We start from the raw sequence: 16,201 nt of genomic DNA, 5'->3' as shown, positions 1-16,201 counted from the left end.
GTGTCAGCGGAACCAGCGCGAGGATGACCGAGTTGGTGCATGTTGCTATCAGGGAAAGCGCCGAGTCTCATGGCAGCATTGAGAGCTAACCAGCTCGCTCATGATGCCCGTACGGAGCTTTCCTGATTTGCACAATGCTGTTCATGTTCTATGCCAAAACATTTGTCCCAGAAAACATGGCGAGCGGATTTCGTTTCCACGAAAATCGACAGCTGTCGAGGTTCGATCATGTCGTCTGTAGTCATTTCACCACCGGCGGTAGAACGTCGGGGCAAGCATGTGTTATGGATGTCCCCAAAATAGTTCGCGGGCATCAGCCCGGTCTAATCATTCATCTCATAAACTGTCTATATATCGCAAAATGCTGTCTAAATGTCTCTGATCCCGCACATTGATTCGCAACGTCTTCGGTAACGGATTTGTCGTTGCCCCAAGAATGCTAGACGGGCCTACAAGCTCAATCTGGGCCAGATTGCTGCTGGTACTACCTGATCCCTGTGGTGACGGGATGATCTCGATCGTCTCGTGACTGGCGGGTCGGTTGGCAGGGGATCGAAAGGATCCGGAGCTACCGCCTATGCCGAAGGACCGGTGCATGGGGTAGCGAAAGGTGTCTCCTATGGATTCGTTCGTGAGGTTGGGCACGGACGCGCTGTGGACAAGGGTAGAGCGCGAGCGGTTGAGGGTTCCGAAGGATATTCCAGGATCGAAGGGCGTGCGGTTCGGTTCGCCGTCGACTCTCGAACCGGCTTCCGACCGGCTTACATCACGCGTTTTGCGATTCAGTGTACTGCTTTCCTTTGGCCGTTCGTCTCTGTTGAACGAATTGTCGCGGAACGAATTGTCGCGGCCGTTCGTGACAGGTGCGGTCCTTATCCGGCGCAGATTGAGGTCCCCATCACTCCTCGCGCTGTTTTTGCTAACGACGTCTTTCCAGTCACGAAACTTGCTCCGAACCGTGCCGACGATAGACGCTTGTCCTGTGGATACGTTTGATAGTATAGATAATGTTGAATTGACCTTCCTTAGCCTGTTTCGATCCCGCCGTGCTTCTCTGGCTTTTTCTCGACTCTCCGCGTATCTATTGGCGACCTGCAGCGATTCGTGGACGAGTCAGTTGGGTGTCCCTCCCATTAGAGTATAAAGGGCTTACCAGGGTATATTGCGAAGTGATCATAGTCAAAGCTAAGAAGTGTGGAGTATGGTGAGCGGCCTCATCGCATTGAATGGCACACATGCATCCACTTACGAAATGCCACCAAAAAGAGGGACCTATGAGGGAACCATATGTCAACGTTTGAACATGCGCGGTTTGCCATCATCAGCAGACAGCTCCTCTTACATGATCATCAAAGCTCCAGCAATTAATCGTCCAGGGAACGTTGCCGGAACCACATCGCCATATCCCTATGAAGAAAAATTCAGACCGTGAATTCCAGCTCAAACGGTGATCAAAGCGTTCTACGACTCTGAGCTCAGACTGACTTACAATGGTCGTCAGCGTCACTATTACGAACCAGAAGCATTCGGGGATTGATTGGAACGGCGAAACTTTCAAAGGCTCAGAATGTTCATAAAACCATAATCGGGCATTTTCATCCCAGAATTCCGCAGTTTGCTCCGCTATATGAAAGATCGGTGTAGACAATCGAAGCCGTGAGAAAGCCAAGTGATGACGATTTTTGAGTCGCGGAATTTCTCACCATAGAATATCATCGTGGAAAACGTGATGATGAGAAGCGGGAGGGAGAGGAACAGGACCCAAAGACCTTTATTCCGCGAGTGAATTCTCTACTGTCTGATATGACTCATGTGGCCAAATGATTGATGACCCTACCTTCCAATGATTGTGCTGATGGAACAAGGGTGATAGAGAAGTCAGACCAAAGCTCGAGTTGACGCTTTAAATGAACACTTACAGAATGCGCGCCACATCAACATCAACTGTGAAATACGCGGAAGTCGTCGGTAGGAGTTTCCCAAGAATAATCAACGGATGAACATAGTTTCAAACCTTGCTGCTCTTGGGAAAGAATCGGAATAATCTTAAGAGCTTTACGAGATCCAAAATTCGCACCCAGGCCCCGGTTTCGATTGCGTACGCAGTTTCCTGAAGGGGGAATTCGAAGATGTGCGTCAAATTCCAGTGTGGTCAACACGGCATATAAAGTGTGCATACCGGCAGAGCACGGTGAGTGTGAATCGCGCGGACAACATCGATGTAAAAAGGCAGTACTGGTTTGGTGAAATCGTGGGTGAACCTATACGGCTTTCGTGGAGGTGCACCGGAACCAACTCACCTGTCAATACATCGATAAGGCGTTGGATGCTGAATATTTGTCGAATATTCGTCGCTGCGGCCCATCGAAGTAGTAATTCGACCGTAAACTACGTGGACGGTTCGTCTGGTGAGCCATCACTACAGTAGTCAGAGAATCACTAACATGACACTACAAACGTACAGACGACAGACATGTGGCTTCGATTCCATATACCAGCGTGACTAGAGCCGGATCTCTCAGAATCGCATCCACAGTTCCGAGGCACATCGTGATCACCGATATAAGGAGGGCGGCCAAGAACAAGCGCTTGACCCATTTGTTTTCCAGTATCACGGTGATGTTGTATTTCCACACCGGATGTTGGGTCCAATCTGTATCTGACCGAACTGGAGACCGAGCGGTAGTTGGCAGGTTCCCAGCCGAGTGCCTATAGCTCGCTACTGACTGCTGCTGAGAGCGGTCCTCGTCCAGGTCCTCGTCCGAGTCCCCAAACACATCGCCCTCTATAGCCTCGAGTTCGTCCTCATTTCCGTTATCTGCGTCCGAGTCGCTTTCCCTACGCTTCGGCGACTCCGTAGGCCTACTACTCGTAGAGGTCAGTAAGAAGCCTCTGTCACGCGACTCCCGTTACCAAACGTGCATACCGGTCCTTCAAGTTCCATTTCACGTTTCCGTAACTGGGAAGGTTCGCGGAATTGGAGGTGTTGGCGCGCGGCCTCCCTCTTCTTCTTGCCTCGTCAGTATCTTGCGTCCGCCAGTCTGATGAAGGAGTAGCGCTCGTGGGCAAACTCATTCCTCAGCGCGTAGCAGGCCCACACCCACATATGTATGTACGTCGTTGGACGCACTACTTCCTAAATGCAAATGACAACAGTGACCACGTTGCCGTTTAGAAGGGAACGAAGACTCTCTATCCAAGCAGAGGGGCTTTCCAAGACTTTGTTATCGCCCACCAGCGTGCAGGCTCAAGCAAGCAGCCTGTGGGAAAGTGGCCATGCGAAGTGTCGATAGTCAGTAGTGGAGAATAGTTGGGCGCTCGCGGTGACAATGCGCAGTGACATCACGATGTGGTGTAACGCTGGGCGTAATGGCCGATTCTTAACACTGTGGTAAACGAGTCACGTGATGCAGACGAGGGAGGACCTTACCGGTTATATACCTACACCATAGTATAGCCTTGACCTGACCAGTTGGACGGGTTGGAACTTGGCGCTCTGTCTCACCCAAACCCAGAACCAGCCGGGACCTGTGGTCCCAAACGTCCCCTCCTTCAAGTTGGCGGCGGACGGGATCATGGGGTTTCTGCCATACAAGTTTGCCGCTGGACATGGATACCGCCCAGTCGGGTGCCAGCCAGGCCTTAAGCGGCCTCTTCAGTTAAATTGGATGGAAATGTGGTACCGTACAGACCGTACCAAAGGGCAGGCGGTCGATCTTTCGCCCAAAGTCTCCCATTATTACTGGCCAGCCACGAACCGGCTAGTTTCGCCGTGCAGCCGTCCTATAGAAACGGACAGACATGGGAAAAAAGAGAACGAAGTTAGTTAGTTGAAGCATAACCTTCAGGTCGACCTGAACTCGCTGGAACGTTTTGGGGGAATTGTCAAATCTGTAGTAGATAGACTAGTCGCGGAGGGCAACCCAGTTTCCGCACGAAGTGCAGAATTGTCATTTCCGCTCGCAAACGGCCCTCTCCACCAGGCAGCTGCGAGGTTCCCCAACAGCAGCACTGTATACTTTATAATTACGCGGAACAGCGAGTGGAGGGAGCGGGTGTTCCAAGAGAGAACACGGAGTAACTGTCCCCACACCCTTTAAGAGGACGGTAGCAGAGCGACGCACCCCTTCAACAATGGAGATACGCAGGGGTCAAGCAACGAGCGTCTCCACAGAAACCCTCGTCCCGAACAATCCTCGCAATGCTCAAAGTCTCTCTGTTCAAACGGGCCAGGCTGGCCGTTTTCCTCGAGCTTCAGCGCTTGGCCTTCCGCCGCTTCACCCCGTCAGCCAGTCTCCGCCGGTTTTCACACGGTCACCCTTAACACCAACAGCCGGCAACAGGCCGACGAGGAAAAAGTCTCTGATACGCAGCGATCGAGCCATCACCCACGGGCGAAAGAGCATGGATCGCCGGAGAGGGTCGACGATCTCTATGGCCGGACGACGGGCGTCCGTGACATCAACACGTGGGGGCCAACATGTGGTTTTGAATAAGCAGACCGGAGGATGGTGGCGTCGCATCGTCAAGACACTGACTTGCTGCTTGCCCGCACCCATGCTTCGTTGTTGTGGAATGCGGGATAGGGGAATTCAATTGGCGTTCCGAGAGAAACTCGCTCTTTGTATCATCATCTTCCTGATCATGGTGCTCATCGGATTCGTGACTCTGTTTTTCACTCAAGTCGCTTGCCTGGCCAATGGGGGCTTGCCTGCGGTCGGCTACAAAGAATTGACAGGCGGGAGCGTGCAGTACATGTTTGCCATTCGCGGGAAGGCTTTTGATACTCGCCAGGCACTCTCTATCTGGAACGGGAACCCCCATCCAAACGCACGCGCTGTCATCGATTACCCACAGGTCAGTGAAGTGATGCTGTTGTTTGATTTTTTTTTCCCTCTTCAGATTAACTCATCTATCCAACTTCTGTAATCCTATCTTGATCACACACAGATTGCTGGAAAAGATCTGAGCCACTTGTTCCCAGTAGTCTCGTCCGGCTGCCAAGAGCGGGCCAAACAGATGAAGCGGACCGAGGACGCCACGTTTGCACTCCCCTGCACAATACCAGGCGTCTGGCCACCAGGCACCAACACTCCGGCACAAGGCGGTCCGGCGCCGTTCGCATGCCACTCCCAGCCCCAGGGCGTGCAGGGCATCGCTGAAAGGGTCCGTAGCGCTCAGAAAGCCGATCTCTTCCTCCAATATCAAGACGTACAAGGGGATAAAAGACGCCTCATCTTCAACGGAAAGGTGTGGGATATCTCCCGCATCAACGAAATCGAGAATGTCCTTGATCCGAAGATCATGTCAATCATTCGCAATCACGCCGGGATGGACGCCACGAAGGCCTTGTCTCAGTCGGCTGATATCCAAGACACGGCTGTGTGCTTAGACGAAGTGTTTCGGATCGCACAAGTCGATGCCACTAATTTTGGATGCGTCCTCAGCACCGTGATCTTCTACATCTGTCTGGGGTTCACCCTCGGTACTGTCCTGGCCAAGTTTCTGCTAGCGGTGCTCTTCCAATGGCTGATTGGATGGAGGATGGGACAGAACGGGAAAGACTCACGCGTCGCTGCCGATCTAAAGCGTCGGCGGAAGGAGGGTAATGCATCGATAACGGCCGTGCAGCCTCAACCTATCGTCACCAACTCTGGAGCTGCGAAATCGAATGTGGAGTCCATTCAGATCGTACCTCTGGGCGACAATGCGAAAGGAAAGGGCAAAGAACGTCATTTGAGCAGTCTCCACATCACCAATCCGTCCGATCCAAGCAGCCCTACGGAAGACTCTGCACCAATTCCATTGGAACCGAGGAGGCGTTCGATGAAGACTGTGACACCGATTCGTGCTCCCGACGGCAAAATCATGCAGCCGACGCTTCCATCGGTAGAGAATGAAATCCCAGAGATGGGCACTCTGACACGGTTCCGCGACCTGCAACTAGCTGCCACCCAAACGCAAACTGATCCGATCCTGAGCGACCCGACTCTGATGCATACTCTCATCATGGTACCTTGTTACTCCGAAAATCAAGCCTCGCTACGAGCTACGCTCGACTCGTTGGCCCGCACCTACTACCCCGCAACGCACAAGACTCTGTTCGTCGTGGCGGATGGCAACGTCAAGGGATCCGGTAACGACAGAAGTACGCCTGAGTACCTCATTGATATGATGGAGATTGATCGGAGATTCAAGGATGAGGATCCGAAGAACGGACATGGTCCACACGCATATACCTACGTTGCTGTCGCCAATGGCTCCAAGCGAAAGAACTACGCGAAAGTGTATGCGGGTTGGTACGCATATGCCCTGACAGACGCGACCGGCCGAGACGCGACCCATTCGACAACAGACGAATCCTCGACAAACTCCATGTCAAGAACGCTCACCAATCGCAAAAAAGGCCGAGTACCCATGATCCTAGTCGTCAAATGCGGAAACGAGGAAGAGCGCGACCCATCCAACAAATCGACAAAGCCGGGCAACAGAGGCAAACGGGACTCGCAGATCTTGCTTATGCAGTTCTTGTCCAAGGTCATGTTCGACGACCGCATGACCGAGCTGGAGTTTGATATCTTCCACAAGCTCTGGACGATCACCGGTGTGCACCCGGATGTTTACGAGGCGGTGATGATGGTCGATGCTGACACGAGAGTGTACCCGGACTCTTTGACCCATTTGGTCTGCTGCTTCAAACGCGATGCGAAGATCATGGGAGTGTGTGGGGAAACGAGGATTTGGAACAAGTGGGAGAGCTGGGTGACGATGATCCAGGTGTACGAGTACTACATCTCGCATCACCTGTCCAAGGCCTTCGAGTCGGTCTTTGGAGGTGTCACGTGTCTTCCAGGTTGTTTCTCGGCGTACAGGATCAAAGCGCCCAAGAACGATCTCTGGGTCCCGATTCTGGCGAATCCGGACGTTGTGGAGGAATACTCTGAGAACGTCGTTGAGTCTTTGCACGACAAGAATCTGCTGCTTCTTGGAGAAGATCGGTTCTTAACCACGTTGATGTTGAAAGCCTTCCCCAAGCGCCGCAACGTCTTTGTACCGCAGGCACTCTGCAAGACGGTGGTACCCTCGTCCTTCAGCGTCCTTCTCAGTCAACGCCGTCGATGGATCAACAGTACCTTGCATAACCTCCTCGAGTTGGTGCTGGTCCGTGACCTTTGCGGAACATTCTGCTTCAGTATGCAGTTCGTCATCTTCATGGAACTCATCGGTTCAGTGTTGCTCCCTGCCGCGCTCGCTTATATGATCTACATTGTCACCATTACCATCTTCCGCCTCGTTCACGAAAACTTGACCCTGACTTTTGATGTCTTGTTGCCGATCATTCAGCTTGGAGCGATTATCTGTTTACCAGCCATGATGATTCTCTTGACGATTAGGAGCTGGAAGTATATCTGGTGGTTCTTCGTTTACATTCTGGCTTTGCCGGTGTGGCAATTTATCTTACCGCTTTACTCTTTCTGGCATTGTAAGTGTGGTGTCATATTCAGTCGATTATTGGGGTTTGAACTAATCGTGTCTCTGAAACTCCTACAGTCGATGATTTCTCATGGGGTGAAACACGCGTCGTCACTGGAGAAGAAGGCAGGAAAGCCGCGGACCACTCACGCCGGGACGGAGAATTCGACCACAACGGGATCTTCATGAAGACATGGAAGGAATGGATGCGCGAACGCACGATACAAGAAGACCGCAAGCGTGGCGCGTTCGGCCAAGGACAGTCGATGTCTGCTTCTGGCCCTACTCCTGGACCAACGCCATCGCGAAACCCAAGCGTGCCTCATTCCGCTGGATTTGCACCCCGGCCCTCCATCGCAATACCGCCACCTCTGTTTGGCCCACCGCCTCCAGGCTCGCGGCCGGTTAGGGCATCTTCATCCGGCCATCCAGCAGATTTTGGACGTGCGCCTTTCTCTGCGCCCGCCAGTTCACTACCCTTCTCACCCCCCAATGGCACTGCGACCATGAGGACTCCGACCGGTACGCCTCCCCTCATGAGGGCTCCAACCGGTACACCTCCACTCATGAGGACACCGACAGGCACACCTCCGCCCCTCTATCCACCTGACGCTCGTGCGTCACAGATGTGGTACCCGCCGTACCCGTTCACGCCAGCGTCGGCCGCGTTGGCGTCATCACCGGGGATGGGCAGGCAGAAGTCTGCGCAACCGCAGCATAATCTGGGTTACTTCCCGGTCCAGATGCAGATGCCACCGACGCCGCACCAACGTCCACGTGCGTCGACTCAGCCACCGCTATCCGCGGTGCTTCAGCAGAGTAGCCCGTCGACGACTTTACAGTCTCCGAAGACCCCTGGAACAGTGGGCACCGAAGACTCTCAGCAGAAGTGAGATGCCTTCACACCAACCTCGATAATTTCACTCGACCATATTTTCCTTCTTCAACACTCTCATCACGACCATCTTTACCACGACGGCGTATGCATTTCTAGGACAGCTTATCAGACCACATAGACAATCTAGGTCAAACATAGATGGGATGCAGGCTGGGAGTACTGTACATGTAATGTAGCTAGCTTCTCACTTGACCTTTGTTCTCCCTTTACCGGCGTAAGTCGCTTCTGTAAGATTAGCGCTGGGCGCATTTTTTTGTTGTACAGTAGTCAATGGTTAGGATGTCATGTGTAAGTATGTACGTACTGTACTGGTCATCTCGTGAACAGTTGTAAAGTTCACCGTCAGGACTGTGAAATTGGCTGCCAAGTCTTCACAGATGGGCTACAAAGTTTGGACGGTGGGTTCCGGAACAGCGTCCTTTTCATTCCCTCCTATCATATGTAGATATGTGAATGTGCATATGGCATAACGCACCGTAAATTAACGCCCCGTCGCATGAAGACCGTGCGTATGGCCCCCTTATTAAGGTACAGTAGTGTTCACAGTAGGTTCCACAATGGTCACATTTTGGCACCTGGGGAACTTGGCAAGTTGGCAGCTTGACCCCCGCCCACTCCATAATCCATTACGTCGAGACCACAGAACGCGTCCACGCCACGCTTTCAGGAAGTTTGACTTGCAAACCATATTTCAAAATTCTATATATATGAAAACGGATCCCTTGCCTTCCTCCACGCCATCCACCATAATAATCACACAGAAAAAGAAATGCTACACATCCTATCCCTTCGCCTCCGTACCCCCAGCTTCTCCAGGGGAACCTTCAAGCAGAAGACTGGAGCCGGGCTGGGTGATTTAAATTCACCGTTTGCGCGCGGACAGCTGGCAGAAAGTGGACTGATTTGCCCTACGACGGAGTGGATTGAGGGGAGAAGGAGGGAACTTAATGTTTCAGCCCAGAGGGTGCAGCCGGGGATCCTGTACGGCATACCCGCCATCATCGTGCTGATCGTCCTCCTGGCCATAATCGTGCCAGTAATGACGGGCTCCCGACCCGAGCTAATGAATCCTGCCGGTCCTCCCTCGTATGTCGCATACCCTTCCCCTCCCCTCTCCCTACTCCCGTCTACGAGCTAACAATCAACCCCTCTGTTTCAACTATCCAGCGGAATCATACAAGTCGGCGCCTGCATGTTAGGAATGTTCCTCGCTTTGGTCATCGGGGGCACTTTGCGTCGGCGCGCGATCCTTTCCGCCATGAGCACGACCGAAAAGTTGTCGGATGATTTCAATAAGGTGGATAATGCTCGGGGGATGATGTGGCGGTATATTGACAAAGGGACCAGTCATCCAGAGTCGGTGAGTCGTGCGTTGGGTTGGGTTGGGGTGACGTATGGCCTCATTTACCTCTTCTGTTTAGACGGTTGAACTCTACGCCTTTAGCGCCCAATCCGCATCTCTCCTCGCTCAATCACTCGCACCAGAGCCGCTGCCCGCTTACCTGCCAAAACTAACCCCTGGAGATTCCTCGCCGATCTACCCTCCAGCACCACCATCATCCGGCGGTGCATCGGGAGCACTCCCAGCGTATGCGCCAGTAGCTGAAAATGGCGCAAAACGGTTTGCGGAGGAGATGCGTGTCTAGAATAGGCCCCAGTGAAGGGAGTATGTGGTTGTTTGACCGTCAGATATGGGCTCGGCGGTGGCATAGTGTAATTAAAGGAGACAGCGAAGCCGGCGTAGGAGGTGAACGAGAAACGTCTCGCAGCAGGCGTAGATGTGAGTAGGCCTTCATCTACTTCATGTACTAATTTCGCTACCCCGTCTGTCGATTGTTGCAATGCCCCTAACCTGCGTCGTCTTCCCCGGCGACCGCGGCGTCACGTCCGACTGCTAGCTAATAATTCTCCAACCGCGCTGTGCTTCTAAATGTGCTCCTAAATTACAATGGCGGGACGACTGACAGGGCGCCATATCTAGAGATACATGGATCGAGGTGGATGGAACTTGTAGCCTGAGGGTGCTGCAGAGTGAAGGTGCCTGCCCTTGTAAGTCAATTCTCGCTGTCCCCCAGCCGAAGCCGTTCCTCCCGGCCAGTCTACGATTCTGTGCATCTCGGGCTAGTCAATGAGTTCTCGACAAGGACCAAGGAAGTTCTTCTCAGTTGGGCATTGTCTTCACGATGAAGGACAGGACAAAGAGACACAAACCCGTAAGACCCTATGAAGGACAGGCAAAAAGAACTGAGCCATGTCTCAATTGGCCAGGATCGAACATTCCACGCAATTGTAAATATCTGGAGCGGGGGATGAGTCCTGGATCCATGGATATGAAGACACGGCTGCCGGCGGGTGCTGTTCACCCAGTATCCCTCTGTCTTTTGTTGAAGTGACTGGGGTCAGTAGTTGTGGGGACAGGCATCGGAAAATCGACAGCGCGTCTCCTTGTTTGTAGAAGCAGCCTACGTTGAGATATCTAATCAACCATGCCGCCTATCCTGCTTTTCACAAAAATGTTATTACGCCAAAAAGTGCTCCATCTATGCTATATACTTTACATTCTTTCATACACTACATGACTCGTGCTTCGTGCTCCAGTACATATACTACGCCGACTTGGATTGCCGGTAGACATCTGCCAATCCTTCATCTGCTTCTTCTTCCAAAACATAACCTAAGGGTCTTAACTTGTGCGGTTCAGACGGATACAGGCTGGGACGGCCGCCGGTATAGAAAGAACAAGCACGGGCCGTGCTGAGAACGTCACAACATCATTCCCTTTTTCTGTCGTGAGCAGCTTCATCTAAAGCGATGCAGATGGCGACGAGCAGCGCGATATCCACTCCTGGTGCGGCTGTAAGCCAGTATTCTCTGATGATAGGTCAAAGTTTTTTATGTAAGTACGCGGTGTATACGCAAGATCCTCAAGAAGGAAAGTACGTACTGCTTGCCAAAGATCAGGTTGTTTGTCCTCAGAACAGGCATTTTGATGGTAGCGATAGGTTTTCTGTTCGCTTCTCCCTTGCATCCATAATCCGCCCAGATCATGCAGTCCCTTGCCAACCAGTTCCCTTTCAACCCCAGCTCGACATTGGTGCCATCCACCAAGTTCTTGAACACTACCGTCAACTTTGCTTTGAGAACAACAAAAGACGATCGAATCTCGCAGAGCTTTGTCTCCGAATGCTCCCCAAGAAAGAGGAAGTGGCTAGGTTTGAGAAAGGCGAACCGTTCCCTTTTCATATTGAACACCGGCTTCCCGTAGGCGTCTAGAAACGTTTTCTTTTGTGACAAAGACATTGCCCGCCCCGAGCATTTGAAGTAAGGTGTCCCGTTATTTGCATCCCTGATAGAAAAATCATCTCCAGAGAAGGAAAATGGTTTCTACAAGGAGTTAGAACGATCGTAAACAACGAAATAAGGTGGAGACAAGACGTACTTCGACCAGGAGGAGGGTTACTGGGTTCGGGAGAATGAAGCGGGTATCTACCGCGGCGATTGGAGGGTTGGAGGCATGCAGCGGAATGTTCTGATAAGATTGGCTGGCGCCCATGACGATGAGTTACGGTCGAGTGGTATTCGAATATTCGGAGTGACTTTGTACAGTAACGAAGTGACGGCAATTGCGAGGGAGAAGAGACTTCGAGTTTAGCGGCAAGCCCCGGGTGGTAGGTTGCTCTCTTGTACAGTAGGCTGCCAGATATCAGGTTACGACGGGTTGTTGAGCCTCCCTGTGCAACCCCAGAAGTCACCGGCCAGCTGTCAGTCCTGCCCTGGGCTAGCGGTCGTGCTCAAGGATTTGCATGGGGGTAGGCAACTTGAGCCGGTGGCTATGTTCGGAATGATGTGTCGTTGGGGCGTCGTAACCTGATATCTGGCAGCCTACTGTATATCTGTGTATGCGAAGGGTGGGCGGTGCCATCCTTGGCGGCGAGAGTTGGAGAATTTGGGGAGTGCCCTGCTTTGCAGCGGGAATTGACGGGCTGTGACGGGGCTTGGCTTGCGGCGAGGCGTGAACTCGCGAGGACACCGTGATCCGGGGATCCGGGATTCCCTCAACACGCCGGTTTACCGCCGGTTACACTTTCGAAGATCCTCCAAAGAATTTCTCGAAGGAACTTGGCACGCTTTGCAAGATTGGACTCCCAGCAGCTGTTTCTCCCAGTATCGAAGCGACAGGCGACGACCGTTTTGGCGAATGTCGTCTTCACCATTGCTGAGGTTCCAATTGTTACAACGTCCTCCGGAGACGGTGAGTTAGATGAAACAGGTCGATGAGGAAAGCCGTGGGAACAATGAGAGTCCTAGCGCTGATATGATGGCAATGTGCAGTTACCACTATCCCTTCGACGCGAAGTGCATGGGGGCTGGGAGAAATGACGAGGTCCGAACTGGTCTCCAAGTATGTAAGACCGACTGCGCGTTGGAGTGAGACTTCAGAGAGTAGGCATCCCACCACCCATGACGGTTTCATGCATGCGCATCAATCAAAGCGATCAGTCTGTGCAAAAGGTATTCTTGTTTCGCATTCAAAACCATAAGTCCTCATCGGACTCTCCCAAAATGTAAGACGCACAAAAAAGTATATACACGACATAAAAGAGAAACTACATCTTCAAATATCAAATGCCACATTGATCCTCTGCATTGACGAACCATCCCACTTCTTCCACAACAACGAAGCTGTATCGGCCACCTTCGTCTTCTTTACCGCCACAGGTTCACGCACCACCTCCGCCCAGCTGCGCAAGGTAGCAGCGTAGCAGCTCGCACGTGGCCAGACCATCGCAATGTCGTCGAGTGCGGGTAAGATCCCCCGCTCGAGACAGGGAAGATCGCTCGGCGCGGTGCCGATATGGCCGACGGACGCGTTGACGAGGACTTGGCCATGCTTGGATGACAGGACGGGGATGGCGGTGAGGGCGAGCAAGACGGGTGTGAAGGGCAGCGCGACGAGTTCGTGGGGTGGGTATGGCGGCGCGGGTGCAGAGAGGGCCGAGAGGGTGCCGTTGTCGGTTGGGCCGTCGTTCAGGGATGTGGCAAAGCGGGCGGCGTAGATGGAGTCGAGGAGAGCGACCGCGCGGGTGTACACTGCACAGCAGACGCCGAGGCTCGTCATTGACGTGTTGACGGACGTGCCTGTGGCGGTCGCGCCGAGCACGGTGGTGTCGTGCATGATGGACGTATCCTCGAGACGCATTTGGTGAAGGACGGAAAGCGACGCGAGGAAGAGGAGGATGGTGTGCACGGAAGTAGGCGAGAGATGCTTGACGTAATCGGTTGCCGTCAAAGGTTGACCGATCGCCACATACCGCCTGACGTCCAGCGGCAACGAAGTCGATAAGCGCATCAATTTGCCGTGCAGAGCCGCCACCTGCGCTGGCGTATTCTGGTTCGCCTGCGTGGTACCCCGAATGATCTTGCGAAGGAAGATGGACAACCTGATGTGCGGCTGTACGTCGGAAAGCGAAGTCACGAGCTGGTCAGCGCTGCTCTCGGCAGGTGTCGACAGTTGCTGGGCGGCACTGTACCCCGATGTACATTCCGACGAGAATTGGAAGATAGTGCAACGAGGCGACCCAAGACCTGCCGCGTCCCAAACCAGTTCGGGTGTCGTGTCGACCACCGAGCTTTCCTGCTCAGGCGACGCCCACATCTGAATACCGGACGGAGCAAAGGTCAACCCGTATCGCGAGTCTTGGACCGCTTTCTCTGCAGCGAGGGTATGCGTCGCAACTCGGCACAACGATTCAGTGTCAAGGAGTGCGCCCATGTATCGCGCTTCATCGACGAGGAAGTCGTACCCGGTGCACAGCGCCGTGAACGTATCGAGGGAGAAGATACCCCACCACGCACGTTTCTTCGCCTGCTTGCCTGCCGGCTGAGTATCCGTAGGCGCCTGACGACCGTTCGCAACGTGATACAACGACGAGTAAGGGCTGTCGAATGCCAGCTGCTGCTTCTGTGCAATCCGCCATGTGCCGGGTAGGAGCTCCATCTCGCTCGGGGTGTTGACTGTACATCCGAATGTACATGTGTCGATGAGGCATCGGGCGATGGCGTCGGAGCCGATTCGCAGGGATCGTCGAGCGACTTGGATGAAGCGCTCGCTGAGAGGGATGCGGCCGCCGACCGAGGCGACGTGGGGGTGAGCGGAGTAGAGGGTGCCGATACCGTAGATGGCGTTCAGGAGAGCCTCGGATGCGCCGTCGAAGACACCTAATTTGCCGCTTGCGTCATCTTGCTTGGAGCCCTCGATACTGGGATGCATTGACCTTGGCGAGCTGTCATCGGGAGTACCGGTCGCGAGCCTGGAGCGAGCGCGCAGCGACAGCAACGACTTGAAGAAGGTGGGCTCGTCGATGATTGGGTATGATGGGTGGAAGTAGGTGAAGTACAATGTGATGACGTGCAAGTGGAAGTCGTCTGGGAGACCGGTGGCCAGGGAGGCAGGCAGTTGCAAATCGTCGGACTTGAGATCAGACAGCTTCCACGTCGCTGCGCGGGGTGCGAAATCGGGCTTCATTGGGAACGTGGGTATACTGGGGAACATTGCGCGATCTCCCATGATGTCGGTCGAGTGGCTTGCCGCCGCTGGATAGAGTGGCGGTTGAGGTACCGTAGGGATCGAGTTCGTCGGCGCCATAGATTCGCAAATCCATTCCGCAGGGGCAATGGCGTTGAGAGCAGCCGCGTTCATCAGATTGCTGGGTGTTCCCAGAATCTGACTCAAGTAGTCGGCCGTAGACCCCGACATTGGCGTGTTGGACGATGGGAACGCGGGCGAGCCTACGGTATCGAACAGCTGCAAGTTGTTTGGCAGCATGTCGTAATTGAACTCGTCGCTGAAGAGGGAATCACGGCGCGATCCGTCGTCACCGCTAGGTAAAGTGGTATCCATCACGATTGGGCCAAAGGCCTCGAGCTCGCGGAAGAAGCTACTGTTATCGGCGTCATCACCCTCGCCGAAGAAGGAGTCTCGATTAGGATTTGATGGTGGTGAGGATTCGTCCACGACTTCGGGAGTGTTGATGTATACGATGTCCATGTCGCTGGTATCTTGAGGTGTGGTTTGGAGCTCGTAGTCTTCCTCTTCAACGTCTTCGGCTTCCTCAGTGCCTTGGTCGTCCTCGTACTCTTCCTCTTCTTCGTCCTCAGACATTGCGTCCTCAGACTCGACGGAGGGGGATGTCGGCTCCTGGGCGTGCATCGATGATGAACTGCTCGCCTCGCCGATCTTTGCTGTGGACTTGTTCCTTGGTGTCACTGAAGATACTGTTGTGGTGGTTATGGAATTACGTTTGGGGCCGCGCTTCTTTTGTTCGATGAGCATGGTGCATGTTGCCTGAGCCTTCTTGCAGTTGCCGCATGGATGGCCGCCGTCGCACCGACGCTTTTTTGCCTTGCAGCGGTCGCAAGATTGTGTGAGTCGCTTGCGGGGCTAAATGCGGATGAACGACAGAAACGGTTACACATCCGCCCGCATAGATGAGGGAGTCAGATCACGACTAAATGTACACCCTGAATACCATACCTTGCCCGTCAAGGTCTTGGAATCGTCGTGATTGTAGTTGTGCATCGCAAAGGATGATGGCTCGCTTTGAGCGTTGCAAGTGTTACAGTAAATCAATCAAGGTGTCGGGATGAATTTGAAGAAACGTCCACGAAAGTGAAAGGTACACTCAGTGCAGAAGATGTTGCAGGATATTGCAGGTGTCCGAAGCGATTTTGAGAAGGGGTAGAGCCGGACAGCGAGGTATTTGTACGTATTAGAAAGCTATGGAAGAGAGCGGGGCTCCGAGCAAGTAGTGGATTGCCGTAACTGGGGGT

At 53.4% G+C, this 16,201-nt stretch overlaps 5 protein-coding genes across 5 annotated transcripts; 1 reads left to right on the top strand and 4 right to left on the bottom strand.

Moving 5' to 3' along the window:
- Window positions 1-135: 135 nt before the first annotated feature.
- Window positions 136-1,549, bottom strand: EV422DRAFT_245904 (uncharacterized protein). The gene is made up of 4 exons (XM_053065697.1): window positions 1,490-1,549; window positions 1,250-1,407; window positions 1,154-1,185; window positions 136-1,092 (listed from the first exon to the last, which is right to left on the bottom strand). The coding sequence occupies exons 2-4, from the start codon at window positions 1,320-1,322 to the stop codon at window positions 337-339; spliced, it is 861 nt and encodes a 286-aa protein (XP_052928813.1). The 5' UTR covers window positions 1,323-1,407; window positions 1,490-1,549; the 3' UTR covers window positions 136-336.
- On the bottom strand, window positions 1,339-3,075 carry EV422DRAFT_564456 (uncharacterized protein; the record flags this gene model as incomplete). Its single annotated transcript, XM_053072200.1, has 10 exons — window positions 1,339-1,407; window positions 1,490-1,623; window positions 1,704-1,769; window positions 1,838-1,852; window positions 1,920-1,944; window positions 2,015-2,110; window positions 2,180-2,235; window positions 2,301-2,388; window positions 2,463-2,862; window positions 2,927-3,075. 10 exons carry the CDS (start codon window positions 3,073-3,075, stop codon window positions 1,339-1,341), a joined length of 1,098 nt encoding a protein of 365 aa, XP_052928812.1.
- A 1,059-nt stretch (window positions 3,076-4,134) lies between these two features.
- On the top strand, window positions 4,135-10,017 carry EV422DRAFT_503870 (chitin synthase-domain-containing protein; the record flags this gene model as incomplete). Its single annotated transcript, XM_053068382.1, has 10 exons — window positions 4,135-4,857; window positions 4,951-7,483; window positions 7,552-8,362; window positions 8,510-8,585; window positions 8,650-8,659; window positions 8,699-8,769; window positions 8,817-8,916; window positions 9,133-9,457; window positions 9,539-9,731; window positions 9,793-10,017. 10 exons carry the CDS (start codon window positions 4,135-4,137, stop codon window positions 10,015-10,017), a joined length of 5,067 nt encoding a protein of 1,688 aa, XP_052928811.1.
- An 814-nt stretch (window positions 10,018-10,831) lies between these two features.
- Window positions 10,832-12,223, bottom strand: EV422DRAFT_517467 (tubby C-terminal-like domain-containing protein). Its single transcript, XM_053069453.1, has 3 exons — window positions 11,811-12,223; window positions 11,316-11,755; window positions 10,832-11,242 (listed from the first exon to the last, which is right to left on the bottom strand). Exons 1-3 carry the CDS (start codon window positions 11,922-11,924, stop codon window positions 11,143-11,145), a joined length of 654 nt encoding a protein of 217 aa, XP_052928810.1. The 5' UTR covers window positions 11,925-12,223; the 3' UTR covers window positions 10,832-11,142.
- A 290-nt stretch (window positions 12,224-12,513) lies between these two features.
- Window positions 12,514-15,928, bottom strand: EV422DRAFT_517462 (uncharacterized protein). Its single transcript, XM_053069452.1, has one exon. It carries the CDS (start codon window positions 15,702-15,704, stop codon window positions 12,987-12,989), a length of 2,718 nt encoding a protein of 905 aa, XP_052928809.1. The 5' UTR covers window positions 15,705-15,928; the 3' UTR covers window positions 12,514-12,986.
- Between the last annotated feature and the right edge of the window lie 273 nt (window positions 15,929-16,201).

This window comes from Fimicolochytrium jonesii (assembly GCF_025526975.1).
Source record: "Fimicolochytrium jonesii strain JEL569 chromosome Unknown EV422scaffold_3, whole genome shotgun sequence".
In the NCBI taxonomy this organism is placed as follows: Eukaryota; Fungi; Chytridiomycota; class Chytridiomycetes; order Spizellomycetales; family Powellomycetaceae; genus Fimicolochytrium; species Fimicolochytrium jonesii.
This window is presented reverse-complemented; position numbering and strand designations above follow the sequence as displayed.